We start from the raw sequence: 27100 nt of genomic DNA on the forward strand, positions 1-27100 counted from the left end.
CAGGGTGCTTGCACGTTGTAACATGTGTGCTCAGCCAGGTGTGCCACCACCTGGCCCTTTTTTTTAACTTAATTTTTTTTTGGGGGGCACTTCTTATTGCAGCATAGCACAGCCTGTCCTAACCTATATGGCTGAACACACCTGTCAGGATCCTTCTAGAGAGCCTCTGGGGGCTCTCTAGAGGTAGAGGTGTGTGTGTGTGTGTGTGTGTGTGTGTGTGTGTGTGTGTGTCCGTCCGTCCAGTCACGGTACCTGGTGGCAGGTGATGAGCAGGGCTGTCCAGACAAAGAAGCCGGAGATAGCCTGAGCAGCTGTTGTCATCAGGAAGACGGGCTGCTCCATGGCCGTGGGGCTGCCTTCGGGGATAGTGGAGACACTGGGAGACGATGCAGCTGTGGTGGGTGATGCTGGGTCCGGGGCCAGCGCGGCCCCCCTCACCGTCATGGTGCCTGACGGCAGGGGGCTCCCAGAGAAAAACTCCTAGATAAGCAGTGAGCTGGTCTAGAGAGAGGAAAGAGTGACATTAGCCTCCTCCCAAGTCAGTGGCAGTGCTAAAAAGATCCAGCCCTCCACAGTCACCTCTGATCATGTCTAAGCTCACACTGGCCCCAACCACCACTGTGTCTCTCCTGATTAGGGGGACAGGCTCCTGACCAGCCTCTCCACTTCCGCCCTCACCTCCTCAGCCTCCAGGCACAGCCGTGGGATCTGGTAAGCTGTGCACCAGCCCAATGGCTCCTCTGCTCAGAGCCCTCAGCAGCTGCCGTCTCCTTTGACTTTAAGCCCCAGCTCTCCAATGGCCCAGAAGATGCCCTCTACAGTTCTCTAGGTTCACCTCACTCCCCAGCTCCTACTCAGTGCTCTAGCCCAGCCACACCAGCCTCCCGCTGCTCCTCAACATGCCAAGCCTGCCCCTGCTACAAGGCCTTGGCACCAACCGTCTCTCTGCCCAGCGTGAGGCTCTCAAACTGCCTTCAGGTCATGGCCCTGACCACCCATTCAGGCATGGCCAAGCCCCTGCTCCCCAACTCAGTGCCCCTCAGCCTGTTGCTTTATTTTATCCAGAACACTCACTATATCTGCACTCACTCATGCCGTTATTAGCTACCCCTCCTTCCACCAGCACGCACGCTCGCTCCTCAAGGCAGGGCCCTGCTCACAACCAGCTCTCAGCATCTGAAAGGAGCACACACAGTTCTGCATCCTCATCTCGCAAGGTCACTTCCCCAGTGAGGTCGCCTCTGCAGGCTCACTCCTTTTCCTCCCTGTGTCTCTTCAAGCTCCCAATCGCTGCTGCCCAGCCCCCAGCCACCCTGGGCTCCTTCTCCACATGGTATGCCCTCAAAATGCTCATCTTTAACTGGGGTTCATGCATCTCTCTGCCTAAAAGCCTGCCCCATGCACTTTTTCCAGATACTTCTATCAGTTTCACTGTCTTGCTACAGTTCTGTTGTGGGGTCACAGAGAACCCACAATTCTGTCAGGTGCTCCCACATATATCCTCTTAAGCTGTTCCCTCCTTGGGCAAGGCCATCTCTGACTCCCCAGCGTGAAAGCCATTTGAAATGTTTACTGTTTTACCTGGTCATTTTCACTCCTCACTGGATTCTATTTCATCTGCTTTATCCTTTTTGTGGTTTGATCAGAGTGTGGCTCAGTACAGACATGGAGTTACGGCGGATCAAACCTGGGCCCTCCCGGCGAGCAAGTCCCTTGCACTACCAGTGCACATTTTAAAGGGAATGTAGACAAAGACACTTAACAGAGAAGCAAAGAATGTAGGCAAGCAAACTGCCTCAAAGGAGGGTTCTGGGTAGGGACATATAAAGCTGAGAGAGGGAAGGACACGGGAAGGCTCTGAGGTCCCGTCCTCCAACACATGGCTTAGAGCCTCTCCTGCCTGCCCTGTGAGTCAGCCCTGTGAGTGGCGACATTAGCACTAACAATACCAAATCAGCGATTCCACACTGAAAAGCAGCCCACGTGCTGCTGGGAGACAGTTGCTAGGGCTCTTCTGGCAAATCGCTACACAGAGACCCTCCAAGGCTGAGGTTGCAGCCACTTTCAAAAAGCAAAGGGCTCCTGTACCTGTGCCCACAACCCTCAACAGTCTTTTCAGTGCTGCCACCTGTTGACAGGTTGGTCAGTGCCCACAGGGTCACTGAGTGTCTTGCATCAAATGCCCTAGAAGTATGAGCAGAGGAACATCTGGCCAAGGAGGGGAATGTGAAGAGACTGTGAGTGCTAGAAAGAGCCCTGCCTGGATGGGACTGAGTCCAGGGGTACCACCAACCAGCCAGAGGTCCCCACATGGGTTCCAGGGCCCCAGGGAGCCTCTACTGTCTCTAATACCCAGACACTGGCTAAACTTCATAGCTTTACCATCTCAGCATAAACCCCAAATCAGCCCAGATGACCCTTTCAGAGCTCTTCCAAACCTCAGCTGCTCTTCTCAGCCAGGACTGTGACACCACCGGCAGGGTGTCCACTGGTCCCCCACACTTCACAGCTGTCCACACCCCTCCCCCAAATTTCTGGCATCTGTCTCTGTTTGTATGTCTGCTCTGAGCTAAAGGCTTTCTCTTGAGGAGGGCCCTTGACATTGCTACTTTCCTAAAAAAAAATAAATAAATGATCTCTAACACACTGACCAGGAGAGGATCTGGATTAAAAACTCAAGACTGGAGAAGGCGTCTATATAAAGAAACTCAAGACTGGAGAAGGCGTCTATATAAAGACTGGTGGCAAGCTCTGAAAAAGAAACACAGTGGCATGTCTAATAATAGCTCCTGGGAGGATGGCTGCAAGGCTGAAAACCAGCTCCAGAAATATTTCTTTCAAAAGAAGATTTGGGTTGTAAATCATCTTTGTCTATCATCCCAAATTAGATGCACAAACATGCGGAAATGGTGGGGGCAGGTGGGGGAGGGGTAGAGGAAGTGCAAATACTCCCAAGTCTTTACCCTCCAAGGAAGGGTGGAGTGTGTCAAAGATCGTTTTGTTCTTCCAGTAAAGACTGTACCTAGGTCCCCGTGCAGGGTCCTGGACTTGGGACAAGGGCTGAGCTCTGATCAGCACTGTGGATGCTGGGAAGGGACTAGGCTGTACTCACTCAAGTGACCCTTCCAGTGACCCCAGAATGACACCTGACATGCAGACAGTTCTCTTATGCAGGCAATCAGTTCTTGAGAAGAAACTCACTCCTCCATCAGAGCTGGGGCTCCAGCCCAAGATCCAGACAAACTGTCCCCGGGGCTACCAAGTGGGGTCTGGACGGGCTCATCTCCCATTCCAGGGCCTTTTATCAAGACGCGCCTCATCTGCCTGCTCTAGCACAGCTCTGTGAGACTCCTGCAAAGGGCTGGAGGAGTGAGGGGGAATCCTTCCCACGAATGGGAAGCCAGAACCTCTGGGAATGCTCTGAGAACACTGCAGCTGACCCTGAGTCCCCCATGTTTATGCCGAGAACCTGTGATTCACAAAATATGGCTTGGCTCTCAGGCAGTCCTCATAGTTTATGGACTGCACCCATACACACAGACACGCTATCTCTTCCTTGCTTTCCCGGCGTCTCTGATGTAAGCAACACTACTGAGTTTTCCAAGGTAAGGAAAAGGATGCAGAACTTGGTGTTACAACTCCTGGGATAACACCAAATGGTCTGCGGGTTTACGTTAAATTCCACAAAATACTGAAAGCCACATTCTAACTCACAGATGCATGGCCACATGGCACCTAAGAGAGAAGAGACTCAGATCTGTGAAGTTGTTGGTCCCAGCGCTCACCCCCCTCCCAGATTCAGGCTGTCACACACGCCAGAGTCTGCAGGCTGGAGGCTGAGACTTGGAGTTGCATCCACTCAGTGGGGGTGTCTGGCCCACAGAAGTAAGATGGATGGAGGTCTGGTATAGCCTCTGGGCCTTGGAGAGCCAGGCTCCTACAGCCCCTTTGCTCCTGGGTAAGGGGGTTCAATAAGGGTCTTTCTTTAGTGCAGTCCATGTACCCCAAAGCAGGTGGAATGCACAGGATGAGGCTAGACGTCCAAATGCTCTGGTAGGTCTCCATTTTATCAATCCCTTTGTTGGGGTAATGGTTTCCAGTCCAGGCACTGGCATGGGTACAACTTCTCATCACCCATGACAGGTGTCTGCACATTACCTCCCCAGGCTAACTCCTTTCCACCATCATGCACCAGGACCCCAATGCCCCTCAACCCTGTCCCAACCTCTTTCCCCAAAGTCCTTTACTTTTAAGATTTTTTAATTCATTTCACAAGATGAGAGAGAGGTCAGAGCATCACTCTGGACTATAAAGTGCTACAGATCAAACTCAGGACCACATGCTTCAACTACTGCCCTACCTCCTGGGTCACCAGGTCCCCATTCTCATTCTCATTCTCTCTTTCTCCTTTCTCTGTCCCCATTCTCATCCTCTATCTATCTATCTATCTATCTATCTATCTATCTATCTTTTCTTCCTTCTGTTTTGACACTACTCAGCTCTGGTTAATGACGGCACTAGAGACTGAACCTGGGACTTCTTGTATATAAGCCCTGTGTGCTACCACTGTACCATCTCCATGACTCCCCATTAGTTTCTTAACTGACTGCCCATGGGATGTGGGAGAGAGCCCTGCAGGGAGATGCTGGAATCACTATTCCAACAAACATATCCTGAAGCCTCTGGGCACTGCTGAGCACAGGGAGACAAGCCTTGGCCCCCAGGAGCCTCTCCACTAGCCTGTTCTCCCTGGGAGGAGTGGCCTACACTGCAGAGGGACGTGCCCACCATGGACAGAGCTGGGAGAAGCCATGCTCCACCACCTTGCTGGTGTGGGCAAATGACTCCACTGCCCAGAGTCCAGCCTATTATAGCATTTCAGAGTAACTAGTTGCTGAGGGGTGTTCTTCTTTACCCAGGTGGGAGACAGAATGATGTATTAATGATGTTTTAAGTGACCATTTTGCAACTCTTAAGACATAATGGCTGTGGGTAAATGATCACAGATGAAAGGCTGATGAGGAGCCTGGAAGGGACGGCCCACATTCAAACTCAACATCACTAACATGGGGCAACCACAAGTTTCAAGCTTCCAGATGGGAGACACGGGGGCAGAGCACCAGTGGGGAAGAACCCGGGCCCTGAAAGTGAACTGGGCTCAGACCAGATCTCCAGCACTCACCACCAATGTCCTGAAAACATAAGAGGGTGGTTGAACAGATGAAGCCACACAAGGAAGCAGCAGACAGAGCCAGACAGTCTGCAGGACAAAAGGCCCACCTTCTCCAACATGTCAGCGGATTCAAAAACCAGAGCACCTGAGGAGCTGTCACCAGAATAAGAGACTCGAGAGACAGTAAATCTAAATGTGATATGTGGATCTGGTTGGTCCTGATGCTAACAACCCAATAACTTAAAGAGATCTTGAGCCAGGGTAGATAGCATAATGGTTATGCAAAGATTCTCATGCCTGAGGCTCCGAAGTCCCAGGTTCAATCTCCCACACCACCATAAACCAGAGCTGAGCAGTGCTCTGGTAATAAATAAATAAAAATGTAAAGAGATCTTTGAAATAGATAGCATATAACAACTCTTGTCTCAGCTGAGGAGATGGCTCCACCAGGAGAGCACTGGCCTACATGGCAGAGGTTGCTAGTTCAATCCCCAGCACTGCTTGTATTGGAGTAGTGCTGAGGTTTCCCTCCCCCTCAAGTTTCTCAGATGTAATAAATAAAATCAGTATTTCTTCAAAAGCTTAAAAAGGGGGGTAGGTGGTGGCACACCTGGTAAAACATACATATTACCATGTGCAAGGACCCAGGTTCAAGCTCCCAGTCCTCACCTGCAGGGGAGTAGTTTCATAAGCAGGGAAGGAGGTCTGCAGATACCTTTCTTTCTCTCTCCCTCTCTATCTTCTCCTTCTCTCTCAATTTCTCCCTCTCTGTTCAATAAATAAATAAACCATTAAAAAAACTTAAAGAATTCTTGTCAATGATTTTAGGTGTGACAATGGCATGGTAGATAAGTAAAAATAAAAGACCTTGTTAATGGAGGAAGAATATTATTTTCAATAAATAGTGTGATAAAATATTTCAATGAATCTTTTCAGTCAGAAATTCTGGGACAGGAAAAAAAAAACAACACAACAACACATCTCAGGCTAATGGTCTGGGAGGTGGCTCAGTGGATAAAGCATTGGCGTCCTCTGTTTGATTCCCAGCAGCACATGTATCAGCACATGATGTTTGGTTCTTTCTTTTTCTCTGTCCTCCTATCCCTCTCACTAATAAATAAAAAAATATTTTTTTAAAAAATATTAGGCTAAATTTTTATACCATAAGCAAACTGTAATCAGAATGCATCATGGATTTAAATAAAACACTGCAAAACTTTCAGGAGACATGAGAAAAATCTTTGAAATCCCAGCTAAAGAGATCTTAGACCTAACACCAAAAGCATGACCCATAGAAGAAAAAAAAAAAAAAAGAGAAACTGGCCATTAAAACCAAAAAATTTTTTGCACTGCGACTATTAAGAGGATGAAAAGACAGGTCACATGGGGGAAGAAAGTATTTGCTAGGCACATATCTAACGAGTAATTAACACCAAGAATATGCCTAGAATGTTCACAGCCCAATGGTTAAAGACAAACGTTTTTGAATTGAGCAAAATACATGAAAAGTTATTTCACCCAACAAAGCTGCACAGTCAGTAAACACACAAGCAGATGTTAAACATCATTCACAACTGGGGAAATGCAAAATGAAACTACAGTGTGATACCACCACACAAATACCATACAAATACAAAATAGTGACACCACCAAATGTTGCTGAGAATGTAGAGAAACCTGCACTGCTGGTGGGAGCACAGAAAGCAAAGCCATTCTAGAAGAGTTTGGCAGTTTCTTATAAAACCAACAATAAGGGGGACAGGGCAGCAGTCCATCAGGTTAAGTGATAGTGCGAAGCACAAGGACCAGCACAAGGATCCCGGTTCAAGCCCCCAGTTCAAGTGAAGCAGGTCTGCAGGTGTCTATCTTTCTCTCCCTCTCTGCCTTCCTCTGCTCTCTAAATTTCTCTCTGTCCTAGCCAACAACAACAGCAGCAATAACAACAAGGGCAACAAAATGAGAAAAAAAAATGGCCTCTGGGAGTCGGGCGGTAGCGCAGCGGGTTAAGCGCACATCGTGCAAAGCGCAAGGACCGGCATAAGGATCCTGGTTCGAGCCCCCGGCCCCCCACCTGCAGGGGAGTCGCTTCACAGGCGGTGAAGCAGGTCTGCAGGTGTCTATCTTTCTCTCCCCCTCTCTGTCTTCCCCTCCTCTCTCCATTTCTCTCTGTCCTATACAACAACGACAACATCAATAACAACAATAATAACTACAACAACAATGAAAAAGTACAAGGGCAACAAAAGGGAACATAAATAAATAAATTTTTTAAAAGTATTTTTTAAAAATGGCCTACAGGAGCAGTAGATTTGTATTGCTGGCATGAGCCTGATCAATAACCCTGGAGGAAAAAAAAAAAACTAACACATATGAAAGGCATTTGCTTTATCACTGAATTACATTCCTGCCCCTCCCATAAAATTTTTAACACCCCTGTAATGAGATACAGACTGAATTCTGTTAAGGGTAAAAAGTAACTCTTTTACAAAGGGAAAGAGGCAGATAAGACAAGGTTGCAATATGTTACTAACTATTAAACTCTGTACGACTCACAGTTAGAAATTTATGCATGTAAAAAAAAAAAAGAAGTAGAAAAAAAAAAGAAAAATGATGAATGAAATAGTGGGGGTTGTATTGTTAAATGGGAATCTGGGGAATGTTATGCATGTAAAAAAAAAAAAGAAGTAGAAAAAAGAAAGAAAAAAAAAAGAAAAAAAGAAATTCATCACAGGACTTGGTCTGTTTCTGTGTGTTTAAAATTTTCTATAGCAAACAGCTTTAGACAAAGTCCATAAAATTGACAATGACCATGACTTGGGAAATCCTCTGTAGCAGAAGTCTAACGATGATTATATATTGGGTGTCCAGAAAAGTAATGACACGTTTTTTGCAGAGGAAAACAGACAGATGCGTCACATTTCTGACAACCCAACAGAAAACAACAGAATTGTCAAGCAGGGAGAGACAGCATAATGGTCATTCAAAGAGACTCTCATGTCTGAGGTTCCAAAGTCCCACATTCAATCCCCTGTGCCATCCTAAGCCAGAGCTCAGTGATGCTGGTATAAGAAGAAAAAACTATCAAACCTAACAGTGGAGTTCAATACATCTTTCTTTTTCACATAAGCTGTTCCCAGTTTGTCTGTTTTTCCTATGACCATTGCATGTCAGAGATGTTTTTCCCAGCAACATTTTGTAAACTTCTGTTTGTTTGACCAGAGTACTGCTCAGCTCTGGTTTATAGTAGTACAGGGGATTGAACCTGGGACTTTGGAGCCTCAGGCATGAGAGTCTCTCTACATAACCATTATACTATTGAACCCTGTCCCATTTTATAAACTTTTTCAAGCACATTTACTAGAACCTTTCACAGGAAAGGCATAGCTCCACTGTAAATAAGACAGGACCTGTTCTTTAAAAGAAATTGAGCTGGGGCACAGAGTGCTGGGAGCACATTTGGAAATATTTGTACTGGGGTAGGATTTGCTGCTGAGAACAACACAAATCTGTAACTCACAAAAGCTTACATACTTAAACTTCTAAAATCCTACGTAACAGAAATTTCTAATCTGTTAAAGACATTTCCAAAGCACTTAGTAACTTTTGGACTCGTGTGTTAAGAAAGTTAAAATGAAATACCTTCCACTGAGCTTACAAAAGCATGATTGTCCTCCGGGAGGGTGGAAATGTACCAGCCAAATTCCACCAACCCCCTGCACATACACACAGTGGACGGGAAGGAGAATCAAGTCACCGGTTTAGAGAGCGAGCCAGAGGGGGCCCTTCCTCAGCGTGCAGCTCGGATGCCGGGCTAGCAGGGCCCTTTCTCAGGGGCATCAGTCATTAGCGCTAAGTATCTGAACAAGCTGAACATGGAGCCAGACTCCACATCTACTCTCACTAAAAGACAATTTCCAAAAACAATCTAGTCAGTTAAAAATAAAATCAAGCCAATTAAAAAAAGAAAATTAAGCTAGACTTTTTTTTTTTTTGTAACACCTATCAAATTTAACTTTTTTCAGATCATTACGTCCTTAGTGCATTATTATCACTTGGTGTAGGCATTGTAGATGTACACAGAATAACAGAAAGGCAGTACCTGTACCTGTAAACAGTTAGTGACACCAACGCCCACAGACTGCACCCACAAGGGTGGGTGAGGCAGGAAGCCTGAAGGCTGGGAGGTCAGGACCTGGCACAGCTCCCCTCTCCGATGTCGCTGCCCTCTCCTCTCTGGGCCTGTGTCACCCAGTGGGACAGAATGCACAGTCGAGCTCTGGTCCTGCCTTACTGGTGGCTCACCTGCCAGGGAGGTGGCTCCACACCTGTGTCCTCATCTGTGCGTCACCTCACAGGCCACACAGAGGTGAGGCTACACAGTCTGTACTTTGTCTCCAGGCTGAGTCAGGGGCCGTGGGCCAGAGTCTCAGCACTGCCACCCAGCTGTAGCCAGGCAGGTGACTCTGGCTACTGCCTGGGTGTTCAACTATAGCCAGGGCCCTGGGGACAACTGGACTGAGGAATTGCCAAGTTAAGACTTTAGACAGGATTATGGGGCTACATGTAGGGTCTGGACAGGGACCCCAAACCAGACCATAGCATCTCCACAAAAAAGCATGGCCAGTTACACCAGGTGAGGTATTTTTAAGAGACATAAATAGTCTCCCTTCAATTCAGGTCAGATTTTTACCACCAAATTAGCTTGCTGCAGACTTAGGAAGAGCCATGGGGACTTGGAATGTTCTTAATTTCAGAGAGATGGAGAAGGGAGGTGGGCTCAGACCAGCTCCTGAAGTCGTAGGGAGGCTGATGCTTCAGGAAGCAGCACCAAGTGAGCCTCCTGATCTGCAGTGCCCTGAGAACAAGCTCGAACCTGACAGGGATGCACCTCGGCCTATGGCAGGGCCCAGGGTCCCTGGCAGCTGTACTGACAATGCTGGCACTCATTCACACAACCTCCCCTCTGCCCCCTTAGCGAGTGCCAACTCTTCACTTCCAAATTACTCTAACCCTCAGGCCTCCCCGACTCAAGTTGTGCTCACAGCAAGGTACTGAAAGGTTGCTCTGGTAGCATTCCCCAGCACGGCCATCCCTCCTTAGGCCTCACACAGCACCAGGCACACAGCAGGGCTTTGGAAGAGAAGAATCCATTGATTGGCAGAATGCTGCCTGCTGCTGGCTTCCCATCACCTTCCAGAGCTGGGCTGAAGGACTTGATGCCTGGCTGAAGGCAAGGCAGGACCTGGTGAGGGGAGAGGTGGAGACTGAGCCAGGCCTATCTCATACCTTCCAACGTGGAATGGTCAAGCCAGCATGAAGAGGCCACACCAAGGAGGGCAAAGGGACTCATGCCATGTGCTCCATCGGGACACAAGCGGATCCACCCAGAAGGAACAAGAAGGTGGGAGACTCCTAGGTACAGTCAGATTCACAACTAGAACAATGTTCTGGTTACTAGTGGAATAAGGAAGCTCCTAATCAAATAGGTCCAGAAGTCCCCTGGGACAGTGACACTGAGCGAGGATCCTCCGTAAAGTTCCAGTTCCCACCACACTAAAGGAAGCTTCAGGGATGTGGTCTCTTACTCTTTGTGTCTCTCTCTCTATTTTAAAAAAGGGAAAAGGGAGAGAAAAAAGAAAGGGGGAGAGAGAGAAAGAGAAGGCTTGTGTGTCCATTTACATGTAAGAACAGAGGTCCTGGCTGCTCGCTCAGATGGTTTGCCCACAGTCCCAGGTAAGTGACAGAGCTCTCAAGTCCACAGTTTTCTGAGGGCTGTGAGAGACCATGGTTCTGGAGTCAGGCCAATGAGGCCCCACCACTAACACTGCCACTTTCTAGCTCTGTGTCCCTGGGCAAGTTAACATAGACTCTCCAAGGCAATAAAAATGGGACTGCAGGGAGTCGGGCGGTAGTACAGCAGGTTAAGCACACGTGGCGTGAAGTGCAATGACCAGCATAAGGATTCCGGTTCGAGTCCCAGGCTCCCCACCTGCAGGGGAGTCACTTCACAGGCAGTGAAGCAGATCTGCAGGTGTCTATCTTTCTCTCCCCCTCTGTCTTCCTCTCCTCTCTCCAATTCTCTCTGTCCTATCCAACAACAACAACAATAATAACTACAACATTAAAACAAGGGAAACAAAAGGAAATAAATATTAAAAGAAAAGAATTCAACTTGAAAAAAATGGGACTGCAGACACAAGCTACAGAGAGCTGCAAGGAACAAACGAGCGACTGTAAGAAAGTGCTCAGAACAGAGCCTGGCACTGTGCAGAGCCACCTACTGTCATCAGGCTCTAGTTTCAGTCATTTCATCCTTTGTCGGGTTGGGAATTCACATTCCTGACAGCTTCTGAGACCCTGGTCCAGGCTGTCTATGGCTGTTTGTTCTTTTTAAAAAATATTTATTTATTATTTATTCCCTTTTGTTGCCCTTGTTGTAGTTATGATTGGTGTTCTTGTTGTTGGATAGGACAGAGAGAAATGGAGACAGGAGGGGAAGACAGAGAGGGAGAAAGACAGACACCTGCAGACCTGCTTCACCGCTTGTGAAGTGACTCCCCTGCAGGTGGGGAGCCGGGGGCTCGAACTGGGATCCTTAAGCCGGTCCTTGCGCTTTGTGCCACCTGCGCTTAACCCACTGCACAACCACCCGACTCCCTGTTTGCTCTTTTTAAAAAACTGTCTGAGGTCATATTTTCATGAACTCCAGATCCAAACCTTTCTGAGCTGTCGCCACAAAGTGTTCACTCGGGTAGCTGCCACACACCCACAGACCCAGCTAAGCTGGCAGCGCTTTCACACGTGTCTCCAGAATGTGAATGCAACTCGGGGGGGGCCCTCCGCTCTCCTATTAGTATCTGTACAGAAACTCTGCTCCCCAGCCTCTTAGCCGCAGCTCACTAGGGAAAACTGGACAGAGCACCATCCAGCTGCCCTGGCCAGGCCACAAGCGTCTGTTCCAGGGGCTGTTGGGCTCTGTCAACTTCTGGGTGGCTGCCTGGGGTGGGGGTGGGGGTGCTCCCCCACATCAGAGCAGGTCAGCAGCCCACAGCCTGGCCATTCTCCAGAGGGGATTAGAGGGAAAGAAGGGCCCAAGGCTGGGCAGTTCTGCCTGGTTAGCCTTTGGGGGAGCAGCTCACCCCTGGCCACACCCCTGTAATCAACAGGCCAGGCCACTCAGTGCTCCTCAGTGGCCCCTTCTCCTAGGGCCAAGTTCTCAGAAATTCCTCAACCCGGAAGAAAACCACCCAATCATGGGTCTGTCCTTCACTTGGTAATAAGAAAAAGACAAGGGACTGATAAAGTCACCTAAGATCCAGCAGCGAGGGGTGCCTTAATTCAGTCTCATAATCATGTCTCCTTAATTTTCAATACATACAAAGTCAGATTTTGATCATTCCTGTCTTCTCCCCGAAAACAAACGTGCCAACGTCCAGTCCCTTTAGCTGAGCTTTGTGTCCCTCTAAATAAGACTACCTTTCCAGCCAGCAAAGCATCAATCAGCACTAAGCAAATGGGTGACCTCTGGCTGCAGACTCCTGAACCTCAACAGTCCTACATCCCTGTGGGAACAGGCTATCTGTAAATCAACACCCTAGAAGCAGTCTGGACCCCCAGCACCCCTCCAGCAGGGCTCTGGCTCTGGCCCTGGGCACCTTAGTGAGAAATTCCAACCAGAATTTTATTCAAGGTAGGGGAGACAGAATAATGGCTATACAAAAAGCCTCATGCCTGAGGCACCAAGGTTCTAGGTTCAATCCCCAGCACCACTATAAACCAGAGTTTAGCAGTGCTCTGGGTAAAAGTTTAAAAAGAAAAGGGAAGGGGCCAGCTGGTGTTGCACCTGGTCGAGCGCACATGCTACAATGTGCAAGGACCCAGGTTCGAGCCCCCGGTCCCCACCTGCAGGGGGAAAGCCTTACAAGTGGTGAAGCAGTGCTGCAGGTGTCTCTCTGTCTCCCTCTTAATTTCCCCTTCCCTCTCAATTTCTGGCTATATCTATCTAATAAATAAAGATAATAAAAAATTATAAGTAAAAAAAGGGGGAAAGGCTGAGGTGGAGGAGAAAGGAGGAGGAAGGGGAAAGAACAGGAAAGATTTGATTCATGCCAATCCCTTCTGAGCAGGATGAGCCAGTGCTCTACCCCAGCTAGTATGTGAGCCCCAAAGACAAGGAGACATTTCACAGTAGGCCTCTCACAACAGCAAAATGTTGGTGACAACCTAGAGGACCATCACTGGGAGAAAAGATAAACAGTGACAGAGAGGGCAAAGGTCTGGACACAGCCTGGGTGAGGCTCAGCAATGGAGGGAAGGCAGGCAGGCCCCAGAGAGGACTGTCTGTAGGGTTCCACAACCAAGCAGAGTCAGCGTGTGGTGATGAGGGGTGAGTAGTGGGGACTTCTGGGAGGGTGAGTCCCAGGGAGCCACCCGGGACTGCAGAGTTCTGCAGCCTGATTTGGCAGCAGCTTCCAGGGGCACTTATAAAGGCGGGACCCACTGTCCACTCATCACAGACTTCATTGCCTTAAGTGCAGCCTCCTTAACAAGCCTGGAAGTATAAACAGACACACCTCCAGGGACTTCTGTGCGCTGGATCCCAAGCGGATCTCAGGCAAAATTCTCAGTCTTGAAAGCTTACAGTCCAGCAGAGAAGCAGCAACACTCAGGTAGCAAGACTAGGTTGTCACAGCCAGGGGACAGGAAGTGAGTTTGCGGGGTACCTGCTTCACTTGAGATCTGGGGGAGGTGGCAGAATAAATTGATTAGACACAAAAGTCTTGGAGGCCGCCAGATCTGAGTCCAGATCCTGGATCTGGCATTTACCAGCTCCCTACCCTGCTGGGGGCTCACTGGAGCCAGGCATCAAAGTTTCTGTGAGGCTGCAAGAGCACACAGAGGGCCTCAGACTCAGGACTGCTGTCAGGCTTGCTGCCAGGGAGACTGGCCTCTCCTGTGCCAGGCACCAGGGTTCACAGGTGCATTCAAGGGTCTCCCCATGGTTTCCAAACACCCCTCCCCCCCAAGAAGGGGGTGGCTGCCATTCAATCGCTGGGCAAAGATCTACAAAATCAGGGGCTGTAAAGGTGCCTGTTGACCAACAGGAATCTTGGTCACCCGGACAGCGTCCAAGTTCTGAGGTGCTAGTGGCAGAGAAGGTGAAGGACAGGGGGCCTTGGAAGTAGGGGGCAGTACTGGAAAGACAGGTAGGATTTGGACCTGTGGAGCCTGCTATTGAGCGGACAGCAGAGGGAACTGCATGAGCAAAGGTCTGGAGGTGGGAAGATAAGGAAGCACAGAGTGGTTCAAGAGCGGCCTAGATACCCAGTGCTGAGCTGGATTTTATTCTGTCACCATGGGAGAAGCCCCTCAGAGTGTCAGGGGTCAGGAAGAAGTAAGGACCCTCCAAGCAGCATAATGGTTTTTCAAAAGACTCTCATGCCTGAGAATCTGAGATGTCCCAGGTTCAATCCCCTGTACCAACATAAACTAGAGCTGAGCAATGCTCTGGTCTTTCTCCCTGTGTATCTCTCTTTAACTAAAATAAAACTATTAAGTATTAAAAAGTGACAGCAGCATTTTTCAGAGGGGCCAGAAAGGGGGGGCTGTTCTCCAGGGCTAGAGTTGGGGCTCATATTAACTGAGAAGCACCCAAGCTTTACACCCGGCTCCCTTTAGGAAACTAAGCCGGTATTTTGGCAAGAGGCTGTCTAGGGGCCTGAGCTCCTGATGGTTCTTAACTGAACAGTACTGATCGAAATTTTTGAAAGCAAGTGCTATATTCACAATTTAGAGGTGCTCAGAAGTCGTGAAAGGCCCCACCCCACAGGTGATGCATTTGCCAACTCCCCAGGGACCTCAGCACAGCTGTGAGCAAACAGAGTTCCACATTCCATTCCCTTCACACAGCTGGGGCCATCAGACCCACACACGCTGTCCCCCCAGCCACCACTGTGTCCCCTCAAGTGAAGGCACTCACTTGTTGGTGGCTCGCACACTGCTTCATGGTCTACACAGGCCCGTTGGTTCCTGGACCCTGGTGGAGTTTAAGTTGCTTCCTGTCCTCTGCCATAAGGCAGCAATTGCTATGCCACGCTATTAACCCAGGTTTGAGTCTGACCCCGCTCCACTGGATGGAGGAAGCTTCGGTGCTGTGGTCTCTCTCTCTCTCTCTCTGCCTCTCTGGCTCTATTTGAAAAAAGTCATCCTGAAGCAGTGAAGCCTTGGTGATGACCCCCCCAATTAATTAATTAAGGCAGCAATGACTAACACTCAAAGAAATTATTTATTTACATGTTAGCACATCTGTAGGATAAATTCTTAAAAGTATAACTGGGAGGGGGTTAAAGAATATAAACATCTGTAGTTTCCAAAATGTGCATAAGAGGTAGGATATTTTAAATTACTCATCCAAGAAATATGTCTCCTTACTGGGAAAACACTGACACAGAGGCACCTGGGTGAAGAGATGTAGAGAAAGTCCCGTTAGGGCAGAGTGCTGGATCAGGAGAAGGTTCTGGGCCTGGCTCAGCCCTACCTCACCCTGTGTACTGCTCCTGCATCTTGCAGATCCTTGCCTGCAAGTGAAGGGCTGGACCCACTTGGGTCCTCCCAGCAGGGCCAGGCCAGGTGCAAGGGTGGCAGGTGACAAGTCACAACACCCAGGTAGCAATGGCTTTCTGTGGGCCCAGACAAGGGTGGCAGGTGACGAGTCACAACACCCAGGTAGCAATGGCTTTCTGTGGGCCCAGACAAGGGTGGCAGGTGACGCGTCACAACACCCAGGTAGCAGTGGCTTTCTGTGGGCCCAGACAAGGGTGGCAGGTGGCGAGTCACAACACCCAGGTAGCAGTGGCTTTCTGTGGGCGCAGACAAGGTGTGGAGAGCCCAGCTCAAGAGCGTCAAGTGCTCTGGTACAGCCAGCCATGCCAGCTGAGTGACCAGTGGCCTTGCCACTCCCCCGTTCCCCCCCCCCACCCCACAAGCTGCAGGGATGCAAACTGTCACACTCACAGGACTGTTATCTAATACGTGTGCCTGACAGCAACGGCCACCCACACCTCGCCCAGCAAACGGGTGCCTGACAGAAGACGGAGGTGGCTTCTGAATCCTGCCAGTCCCCTGGAGTGAGGACAGCAGGATAAACACAGGGAGCAAGGCAGGGCCTGCTCCTACCTGCTCAGAAGGGACCCAATGGCTGAGAGACCTGAGCCAAAGGGGTTTCTTGCCCCCAGCCGAGAGGAGCTGCACCTTGGGAAAACAAAGGCAGCATGAGCAAGAGGAAGCCCGGCCAGAGTTGCGCTTGGATGGGCTGAGAGGTCGGAAAGTTCTGCCACCTGGGGCCGGGTGGTGACACACCTGATTGAGTGCACATCTTACAGCGCACAAGGACCTGAACTCAAGCCCCTAGTCCCCACCTGCAGGGGGAAAGCTTTGCGAGTGGTGAAGCACTGCTGCAGGCGTCTCTCTCTCTCTCTCTCTCTCTCTCTCTCTCTCCCTCCCTCCCCCTTACCACCCCTTTCCCTCCAGATTTCTGACTGTTTCTATCCAATAAAAAAAATAAAATAATAAAAAAGATCTGCCGCCTAAATTAGACTTCCCAGCTTCTTCTAACATGAAGACCCCAATCTCATCTGTCAGATTCTTGCCTTTAGGTTCCTGAATATTAAACAGTTTGTTCTGCTTTATATCTTAATGCTTTTCAGCCACCAAGCTGCAGGTGCTACCATGATACCAACCTGACTTCCCTGGGCTGACGACCTCACCAATGTGTCCTGGAGCCCCACCTCCCAAGAGCCCTGCCCCACAAGGGAAAGACAGAAACAGGCTGGGGGTGTGGATTGACCTGTTAATGCTCATGTCCAGTGGAGAAGCAATTACAGAAGCCAGACCTCCCACCTTCTGTACCCCATAAAGATCTTTGGTCCATACTCCCAGGGGTAAAAAATAGGGACACTTCCGATAGAGGGGATGGGATATGGAACTCTGGTGGTGGGAACTGTATGGAATTATACTCCTCTTATCCTACAATCTTGTTGATCATATTAAATCACTAATAAAGAAAGTTAGTTAGTTCTGCCATGCAAGCTTAAATGCCCCCAAGTTATCACTGCCCAGATGTCTCTAAATCTAGATACTCAGATGTCTTATTTGTCTAAAAGCCATTGGGAAGCTTGTTACAGATGCACTTTGTTTTTCTAAATGGGAAGCTGTGACCCAAACGAATGGCAGTGCTCACTGGCCTCTGAGTGTGCCCTGGTGGCACTGCTACTTGCAAGGCCTTCCCCCACTTCTCCACTTGCAGTGTCCACTACCCACCTGGGCCCCCAGGCTGCTGGCTGCCCCCAGGAAGCACCAGCTCCTTGTCCACAGCAGGCCGGACAAACTGCTGCCTTCCCAGGCCGAGCAGCCTCTACCTAACCCTCTATTTATCCACTTTGCAGATCTGGCGACAATTCCATCTGTGGGGCTCCCAGCAGGACTGCAGGCTCCAAGGGCACAGCTATGCTGGGGGAGGCAGAGCTGCGAGAAAAACAGGGCACGAGCTTCATACCTAAAAGCCTGGGTGCTCTCCTGCCTCACAGGGTCACAGGCAAATTCCCCTCTGCTGGGTCTAGCTATCTGTGAAAGAGGTACACTGATTCTAGAGTCCAGACCTGTGCAGCATGTGGGGGTAGACAGCATAACGGTTATTCAAAGAGATTCTCGTGCCAGGAGCTCCCAAGTATCAGTCAGTATGGAAATTTCAGTTACTATCCTCACACATACCACTACACAACACCTATTATGAGCTTCAGGTACCATGCAGCACAAGCCTGACTGTGTGCATGTTCTAGAAGAAATAAAGGGCACAGAATGGACCTTTGGCTTGCTCACCTAGGAGGGTGTGTGCCTTACCATACACACACAATCCCAGTACCACACATGAAGGCCCAGCGCTATGGTATCTCTGTTTCTAGCTGATGCAAAAAGAGTGGGAGAAAAAAACAGTTGCAAGTGGTGAAGTCACACACACATGGCAACACACACAGAGAAGAGGCCAGTGGCTCCAGCAGCCATGGAGATGCTATTTTGCCCCTGAGGCTTTGCTGCAGATGGTGACCCAAAAGGTGTGCAGAACAGCACTGGCCTGCAGATCAGAGGTTCTCAGCCACCTGTCCACAGGGATTGTGGCAAGAGCAAAGTAGAAGTACAAACTTTACTCATGTCTGCAGGCTGGAGAGACTCCTGGTCTAAAGCCCTCTTCAGAGTGACAGAAGCAGTGACCTCCAGGGGCCTGACTCCACCTGATTTGGGAGGGGGGCAGGGGAAAGTCAACCTCAGGTACAGGAGGCCCCCCCAGTCATGGAGACATGGAGTCTGCAGAAGAGCCTCCAAACAAACTTCAAGGTAGAAAGGACGGACGGACGGACGGACGGACGGACACACACACACACACATCTTCTCCACACACCTTCAGGGGGTTAGGGGTAGGGGGTGGAGACCTGTTGTCTCTCCAAACATGGTCCCTCCCCTTGGCAGGGCTTCGGGCTTTCTAACCTGGGGCCTCATCTGAACTTGTGGCACTTGTGAGGTAGGCAGGGGAGAAGCAGGTCTTCCTAGCAGAGAACAGTGACTCGCCCAAGGACTGCTGATGTTTGTGTGGGGCTGTCTGCTATTTATAGCATGATGCCATTTAGAAAAAAAGAAGAAAAATGTTGGTGACATTATCTTTGCCGCAGAGAACCTGCGGAATGAATAGCTTCTCTGGCTGTTGTATCTATGACTAGTCTTTTTATTTTAAGGGTAAATGTTTCTAAGCCAGTGGTTTGTGAACAATAGGATGATGCGTGACTATCCCTAGAAAGGAAAGATGCTCAACCTTCAACAGTGATTATTTCTTGGTTATGACATTTGGGGTAATTTTCCTTCCTTGCTCCCTGTCTGTGTTCCATGTTGACTGTACTCAACAAATGCCAAATTATAGAAGCCTATTGTCTCCCAAAGGCTGACGCACTGCGATCAACACTGCCAGCTTCCCATTAAATACTGACTGCTGTGTGGGCTCTGTCGGACGTGGCGGAGCTGGAAGTGACGCCAGTTAGGCACAAAAGCTTTCTGGGTGGGATCTTCCCCCTCTGGTTCCTGTCACAGAGAAGAAAGGAAAAGGAAGTGTCTGAGAGGCTTCCTGCCTCCCGCTCAGGCTTGAGACATCCCAGGCCATGGAGAAGGCCTGCCTTGGACAGACCCAGGGCAGCGTAATATACCACGGGCTCCTGAAGAAGCTTGGTTCTAATAAACAGTCCTGTTCTGATTGCCTTCATCCCAAGTAGAAATGACCATTCAACAGTTCACTTGTTTAGACAAAAACACTTTATTTTAAATTGGCTTTTTTAAAAAGTAGATTTTATCATATTTGAGAGAGAGAGAGAGGCAGGGAGGGAGGGCTGCTCAACCCCAATGATGATGGTGCCAAGGACTGAACCCGAGGCTTCAGAAGTGCAAGTCTGGTGTACAAGCCACTGTGCATCACCCCAACCCAATGAAAAATACTATCCCCTTCAATTCTGAAAGGCGCAGTGCTGCACACCGAGCCTTCACTAACCTAAGACTGGGGAAAACGACCAGGCAGGGGCCCGATGTCGTCTTCCCAGGCATGTCAGGTGCACTGAGACACAGGGATGTGAACAAGTGCCCCCTGGGTATGTGGCCTCATTCCCCTCCTGCTTCCCTCTTCAGGCAAAGCAGGCTCCCAGACAAGCCCTGCTGTGAATGCTGGGAGCTCAGCTGCAACCCAACCCACCTGCAGAGCTGGATGTCACAGGGAGCAGATACAGGGAAACCCAAAACCCTGGGCCAATCTAATTCTCTACACAGGTCTCTCCTACATAACTTCTGCCTTTTCTGGTTCTCTTTCTGGCCAAGAAGACCACATTCAATTATCACACAGTGAGTGCTCATTCAAACTGGTCAGGTTTGGGGGCAAGGAGATAGCTCACCTGGTAGAGTTCATACTTCACCAGGCACAAGGACCCACGTCGAGCCCCTAGCCGGCACAGGGACAGTTTCAAGAGTGGTGGAGCAGTGCTGTGGTATTTCTTCATCTATGCCTGTCTGTCTGTCTGCCTCTCTCTCTCTTTCTCTCTCTCTCTCAAAATCCCTATCTAAAATAAACAAATAAAAAGTCCACATGCAGTGGTAGATTCATGTAGGCACAGATATCAACCCCCCCCCAAAAAAAGTTGTCAGTTTCCTAGAAACAGAATTAAGTGAAAGAATAAAAAAAAAAAAAAGAAAAAAGAAAAACAAACAAACAAACCAATCTGACTTTAGGCCAACTGATATAAGTAAGAGCTAAGTTCCTAACATGTGTTTCTGGTCACAAAACATCTCTGAACATCTAACTGAAGAACAAGAACACTGGGGAGTCGGGCTGTAGCGCAGCGGGTTAAGCACAGGTGGCGCAAAGCACAAGGACCGGCATAAGGATCCCGGTTCGAACCCTGGCTCCCCACCTGCAGGGGAGTCGCTTCACAGGCGGTGAAGCAGGTCTGCAGGTGTCTATCTTTCTCTCCTCCTCTCTGTCTTCCCCTTCTCTCTCCATTTCTCTCTGTCCTATCCAACAACAACAACAATAATAACTACAATAATAAAACAACAAGGGCAACAAAAGGGAATAAATAAAATAAATATTAAAAAAAAAAAGAACAAGAACACTTCTAATACTGGACGATAATCTGTATTCATTTAGTCATTCACTTCCCATCCCATTTGCTCCAGCTCAGAGTTGTGAATGATCAGAACCTCTGCCAGCCGGTCAGGGCCCAAGGAGAGAGACACAGCCCAGGACAAGACTCCCCTGGCACCTCAGGTGCCCTCAGACACACACCCACCCCAACATACACCTGTTCTAACTGGGGCCAGACACACAGTGAACCTTCGGGAAGTGGGAGAAAGCTGGAGGACCCAGTGGCATGGGAGGACACGCAAAGTCCTTTCTCACACATGATGACAGCACAAACATGATCGCGCCAGAGAAGGGCCTGCTTGCGCGGGGTTGCCCAACCTCCCTCAGCATGCCCGGGACTGTGGCTGCCCCCACACACACTGAGCTCACCTCCTGGAAGGCAGCTCCTGCAGGGCGCTCTGCATGCAGGTGTGTGGCACTTCTTTTACCAACACAGTGCTGGGAATACAGCCAAGACCTCGTGTGCAATACAGCCGAGAAGCTTTCTGACCCAATTGCTAGTCTTCCTTGAGACAGAGGAGAGAGGAGGGAAGAGGAGGAGAGGGAGAGAAGAGCAGGGAGAGAGGAAGAGATACCCAGGCAGCACTCCACCATCCACTCAGTCCTGTGGCACAGTCTCTGGTGATCTCATTGTAAAGAGCGCATGGCACCTACGGCCCCACCTCTGGGCCCCTTTGCTGAAGAGCCCAAGTGGCCTGTGAGTGACAGCAAAGCCAGTGTTCACAGAGCACACTCCCTACACTGCGTGCTGAGCCGCACTCCATGCGGACAGAGGACAGGCAGCTGCACAGCAGCTACACTCCTGCCACACCCACTTGACCACGACGGTTATGTCGCTGTCACCCAGTCGTCACCATCACCAGTATTACTATTATTATTCGCTACCAGGGCTATCACCAGGGCTCGGTGCCTGCAGACTGACTTCACCACTCCTGGTGGCTATTTTTTCCCTTTTATGATAGCGACAGTGAGTGGTCAGGAGGGAGAGAGAGGAAAAGAAGAGAAAGGCCTATAGCGCGGCTCTACCACTCATGAAGCCCCACCCCCGGCAGCTGGGGGCCAGGGGCTTGGGACTGGGTCTTCACACTTAGTCATGTGTACACATCACTGGGCCCACCACAACCCGGGCCCTGCCCCCTTATTCTTAAAGAACTAAACTTAGAACGCAGTGAGTACTTACCCAACACCTGGGGAGGCGTCTCCTAGTTCTCTCCCCTAGGCACAAGAAGGAGGTTCCTCATTTCTCTCTCCACAGTGCCTACAAGGGCATTTCTTTCTCTCTTCTTTTTATCCCAGGTACCATCTCTGTCCTCCTCCTGAATTCTCAGCCTCCTCTCCTAAGGACTCAGAAGTCTCCCCCAGCACATGCCCTCCCATCCCACTTCCAACGTGGGCTGCATTCCCTGTGCCTCTGCAGAGGTCATGTGCAAATACCCCCAGCCTTTCAGCCCCACCACAGGCCTCTGCTTAGCCAGCCCCCAGCCCACCCAGCAAAGCAGGTAGGCAGAACAGGCATATCCTCAGAGAACTCATGCACGGGATCTGGGAGTTAAACCCAGGCCCCACCCCCACCCGCTTTACAGCTGATGGGCTGGGAGTCTTATGGTCGGCCTCATGGCTCTCACTAGGCCAGAACTGCCCACAGGCTCTTCAGATCCCAGCGAGAGGTCATCAAGGCCCAGCCTAGAGAGTCAGGAAAGACTTCTTCAGCCCCAGCCCAGCAAGCCACTGCAGCAGGCCAGAGAGGTCAGTTTTAGCGCAGACACCATTACGGCAGTGGGCTCCAGAGGCCCAGCCTGGGTCATGTGAGGTTGTCAAGACCAGAAGCTATGGAGGAAGAGAAGCGAGAGGCAGCAGGGAGCAGCAAGGAAGCCAGTGAGGAAAGGGAAAGCCAAGGAGAAGGGCCAGGCCACGGCGCCCTCTGCAGGGAGACCAGGAGGCAACAGGCCTGTCCTCAACCATTCAGCTGGGGCTATCACTTCCTTCCTGAAGCCTTCAGGGGTCTCTGGTAACCATGTGGGGGTCATATTCACACACCTCAGCAGGGCTGTTAAAGCTTTTCAAGTCTGGGCCCACCACTACCTGAAGATGTCTGGGGTACAGGCTCACTTCTGGCACATCCCAGGCTGAGAGTGTGAAGTCCCAGCTCAGACTGCCAGGTTCCAAGCTCAGATCCACCAAGCAACCTGGTTTTAACCTCCAGGCTGCCTCCTCTACAGACTGAGAAAGCGTCTGTTCCCACCCTCCTGGCCAGGATGGAGTGCAAGAATTCATGCAAACGCTTTGAACTGTGCCTGGCACACAGGGTGAGCTTGATAAGCAAGCTGCTATGCCCATTGTCCTCTGGGTCCCCTTAGGGACCGGTTGCTACAAGTAGATTCTGTCTCGCACATATTCATCACACTGGTTTTCCCCGGCCAACTATGCCCTTCTGATAGCGGGCCCCAGGCCTAGCAGTACAGCAGGCATATAGTAGGTCTTCAGTAAGTGATGACCGCCTATGTAGGGACTGTGCAGACCTCACACTGAGCTCCCAGGACCATCTGCTGCCTTTACACACACACACACACACACACACACACACACAGAGAGAGAGAGAGAGAGAGAGAGAGAGAGAGAGTCTAAAGGCCCCATGGAGCGAAAAGGGCATTTTGCTGTTACTCAGTTTCAAAACAATAAAGGACCGCACTATGCTTTGCTGAGGCTGTTTCTACTCCAGGGAATTTATGGGGAGAAATGAGCACAGCAGGGACTGGAAATAGCACTGAGCCCCTCTCGGGGAAAGGGCTGAGCTGGCCTGCCAGAAGCCAGGAGCAAAACCTCAAAGGCAGAGGGGTGAGGGAGCCTCCAGACAGCTCAGTGCCACAAAACTCGGCCAACACCAAAGAACTAGGACAAGCTCCCTTACACCCATTCTGTCTTCAAGCTCTTCCTCCTACCCACAGGGAGAGCTTCAGAAGGGGGCTCCTTGTATAACCCATCGCTGTGGGAGAGCAATCTACCACACACGCAGACTCCTAAGTGCTGCACAAAGGCATTCTAGGTTGCGCTGACTCTTGGGGGAGTTAACGGCACTCTACCCACAGGGGTCATCATCGGGGGCTCATTTGAATTGGGGTCACTATGTCCATTTCCCCAGCAGACTGGCATAAGGTCTCACTCACCTTCAGACCAGGTACCCCTCTTGTGGTACCTGACACATCAGAAGATGCTCAGCAAAGTACAGAGCAGCAAGACAGAGTTCCTGCTGGCAAAATGATCCCACTCAGGCCATGGACAAGTGAGTCCCGCACTCCTCCTGGGCCTCAGTTTCCTCCTTGGCAAGTAGAGATAATAAGGGCTCCATACTCACACAGCTACGTAGAAACTGAAAGTATCTGTGGGAAGCGTGTGACCTCTCAGGCATCAACTCAGCTGTCCCCTTTGCATTGGAGGCTCCCAGGCACTGAGCCCACCCTGCACCCCTTCTTTTGTGTTCTGTTTTCAACATCATTGTGATGACTTCTTTCCATGTTTGCTTCTCTCCTAGCCCCTCCCCATTCCCTCCTCCATCTCCCAGGTGCTGGAGGCATTATGAGTTGATATCCATGGCCTGACTTGCAGAGGCCACCGCACCCCACAGTCCACGCTCTGGCGCGCGCGCGCACACACACACACACACACAGCACCCTCCGGCAAGATGCCCCGATGTACAGCGCCAAGGGGTCCCACCACGCACGCTGAAGAGGAAGGGGGCAGGAGGGGATGCGCAAGCATAAGCTGCGAGGGCGCCCGGCAGCACCTCTGAGCCCTGTGCCTCTGTGGCAGGTGCAGGGGCGCTTGTTTGCCCGGCTGATTGCAGCCCGGGGCCTCCGGGCCACAGATTGCTGCTGCGGCTGCTTCCCTTCCATAAAGCGCCCGCATCAGATAAAGCATCCACGGCCTTCGCCTCGCACACGGGTACCAGCGGGCGGACACCTGTCTGGGCTGCTGGGTGTGTGCACGCGGCCAGGCCTTGCCCGAGCCCGCGGGGGGCAGGGGGTGGAGACAGGGACCCCTGCGCTCCGCCTCGGCCGGGAGGCAGCCAGGAAGGAAAAGCGCAGCCCGCGGGCTGCAGACCCCCCTGCTCGGGTCTCCACAGCCCAGGCTCCTGCGGGGAGCGGGGAGCGGACCCTCCGGGCTTGCACTCCCAAAGGCCTCGCCCAGCCACAGGGCGCCCTCCCGGAGCACACGAACTCCTGCAGGGGTCCTCGGGGCGCCCCCCACCCGCCCGCACCTCGCCCCGCAGGTCCGCTGCCACGCTGGCGACCCGGGGCCGGGCACACCCAGGCGGCCCGGCCACCCGCACGCGGGCGCAGGGCGGGACCGCGGGCGCCGCTTCCTCCCCGTCCCCGCTGGGGGTCCGGCGGCCGGGGCGCCCCCGCGCGGGCCTCCCCTGAACCAAGCAGCCCGCGACCCCCGGGAACCCGCAGCCGCCCCCCTCTGGGCCTGGGGGCGAGGCGGACCAGCCAATACCTCAGGAGCCCATGGCGGCCGCGGCGGCGGGTGGAGCGACGTGCGGCTGCCGGGCGCTGCGGGCTGGGCGGGCAGGGCGGGTGCACAGCGCCGCAGCCCCCAAGTCTCGCCGCCGCCGGCGCGTCCGGGGCCCAGCGGACTGCCGCCGCGCTGCGCCTGCGCACTACCTGCGCCTGCCGGGGAGGGCGGGGCGCCGGCGCGCGGCTGAGATCACTATCCAGGACTTAAAGGGGCCGTGTCCTGAATCCCTCGTCTCGCCTCCAGAGAATGGTGGGCGACCAGGGTCTCCAGCCCCTCGCAGACCAAGCAGTCAAGAATCACCTCGGTCTGTCCCTGCCAATCCTGCCCACTGCACAACTTTTTGGCGTGTGGGGACAGAGTCCTGAGATCCCAGCCCTGTCCTCCAACACTGGCTGGCTGTCGTTTTTTTTTTTTTTTACTTCGCTTCATCCCAGTTTCCTCCAGGTGGGCCTGATTTTAAAATGAAGTAGTATTGAAGGGCTATGTATCCAGAGACCGGCGGTGACGCACCCGCTTGAGTGCACGCGCGTGTTACCATGCTCAAGGACCAGGTTCAAGGCCCCATCCCCACCTGCAGGGGGAAAGCTTCATGAGTGGTGAAGCAGAGCTTCAGGTGTCTCTCTGTCTCCCCTCCCCTCTTAATTTCTCCCTGTGCCCAATAATTACATATATAGCTGTGTGTCGAGTGCAGGACGCATGCGGGAAGTGTGGCTTGAAAGCACAGCGAGCCCAAACTGCTCTGTGTGCTCGATGGGCCTGCAGAACAGAGAAAAAGCCTGTTTTCTTCCCACTCTGCTCAGCGCTCAATGGCTCTTTCTTCCTTGCTCCACTTTGGTCGCCCAACCAGCAAAATTCTTCAGATATTAACCACCACGGTGTCAAACCCATAGATGCTTGCCAGGAACACACTTCACCCAGGCTAACTGGAAAACATAAAATTTACTCAAGTCCTGGGGTCAGTGTTTTCAAGAGCTCAAATTTATTTATATGCTCAGCCCAGATTCCTGAGTTCTATTCAATGAGGGTCAAGAGGCTACTCAGTGGCTACATCAGAATCTCTTCATCTGAGCATAAAGACAAGACCTGTTTGGGCTGGGGAGATGGCATAATGATTATGTTAAAATACTTCCATTCCTGAGGCTCCTAGATCCCAGGCTCAATCCTAAGCACCATGAGAAGTCTGAACTGTGCAGTGCTCTTGTGAAAATACATACATACATGCATGTATGCACACACACATACATACAATAAAATCTTGTGTTCTGGGGGAACCTCTCCATCTCCTAGCCCCCAGGTCACAAGTGTGCATGTGAGGGGTCATCCTCACTCCTCCCACCCCCTGAACAGCCCGGGCAGGAAATCACATTGCTCCTATCTGAAAAATAAATGTAGACTCCAAACTCTTAGGTCCCAAAAGAAAAGGAATTTTTAAAAGGCCCTCACATCTCATCAGATGTGGAAGTACATGCTTGCAAAAAAGGTTTCAAAGGACCTGCAGGCCTGGAAATTTTTATTGCCAACTTCCACACCTGAAAAACAATGGAAGGTGATTGACAGGAGATGAGCCAGCCTGCCAGGACCTTGCCAAGCCATCAGCCTCCACGACTGAAAAAAAGAACTCACTCACAGGAGGGCATGGAATGAACTTGCCTGGAAGCTTGCAGCAGAGACCTGAAAACCTTTAA

General features: G+C 51.0%; 1 protein-coding gene across 6 annotated transcripts in view; it reads right to left on the reverse strand.

The window, feature by feature from the left end:
• TMEM184B (transmembrane protein 184B) overlaps positions 1–25557 on the reverse strand; it is a 46768-nt gene extending 21211 nt beyond the window's left edge. The window contains exons 1-3 of one of the 6 annotated variants that reach the window (XM_016186530.2): positions 22081–22273; positions 21270–21406; positions 253–501 (exon numbers count right to left, since the gene is read on the reverse strand). In XM_016186530.2, the coding sequence (XP_016042016.1) occupies positions 253–444 (192 nt within the window). In that variant the 5' untranslated portion in view covers positions 445–501; positions 21270–21406; positions 22081–22273. Of the gene's footprint in view, positions 1–252; positions 502–1074; positions 1170–20151; positions 20171–21269; positions 21407–22080; positions 22274–25394 lie in introns of those variants that run through there. The other 5 variants (XM_060188996.1, XM_060189000.1, XM_060188998.1 and 2 more) reach the window with 5 other exon arrangements.
• Positions 25558–27100: the final 1543 nt, after the last annotated feature.

The sequence above is a fragment of the Erinaceus europaeus genome, chromosome 4 (assembly GCF_950295315.1).
Source record: "Erinaceus europaeus chromosome 4, mEriEur2.1, whole genome shotgun sequence".
Taxonomy (NCBI): domain Eukaryota; kingdom Metazoa; phylum Chordata; class Mammalia; order Eulipotyphla; family Erinaceidae; genus Erinaceus; species Erinaceus europaeus.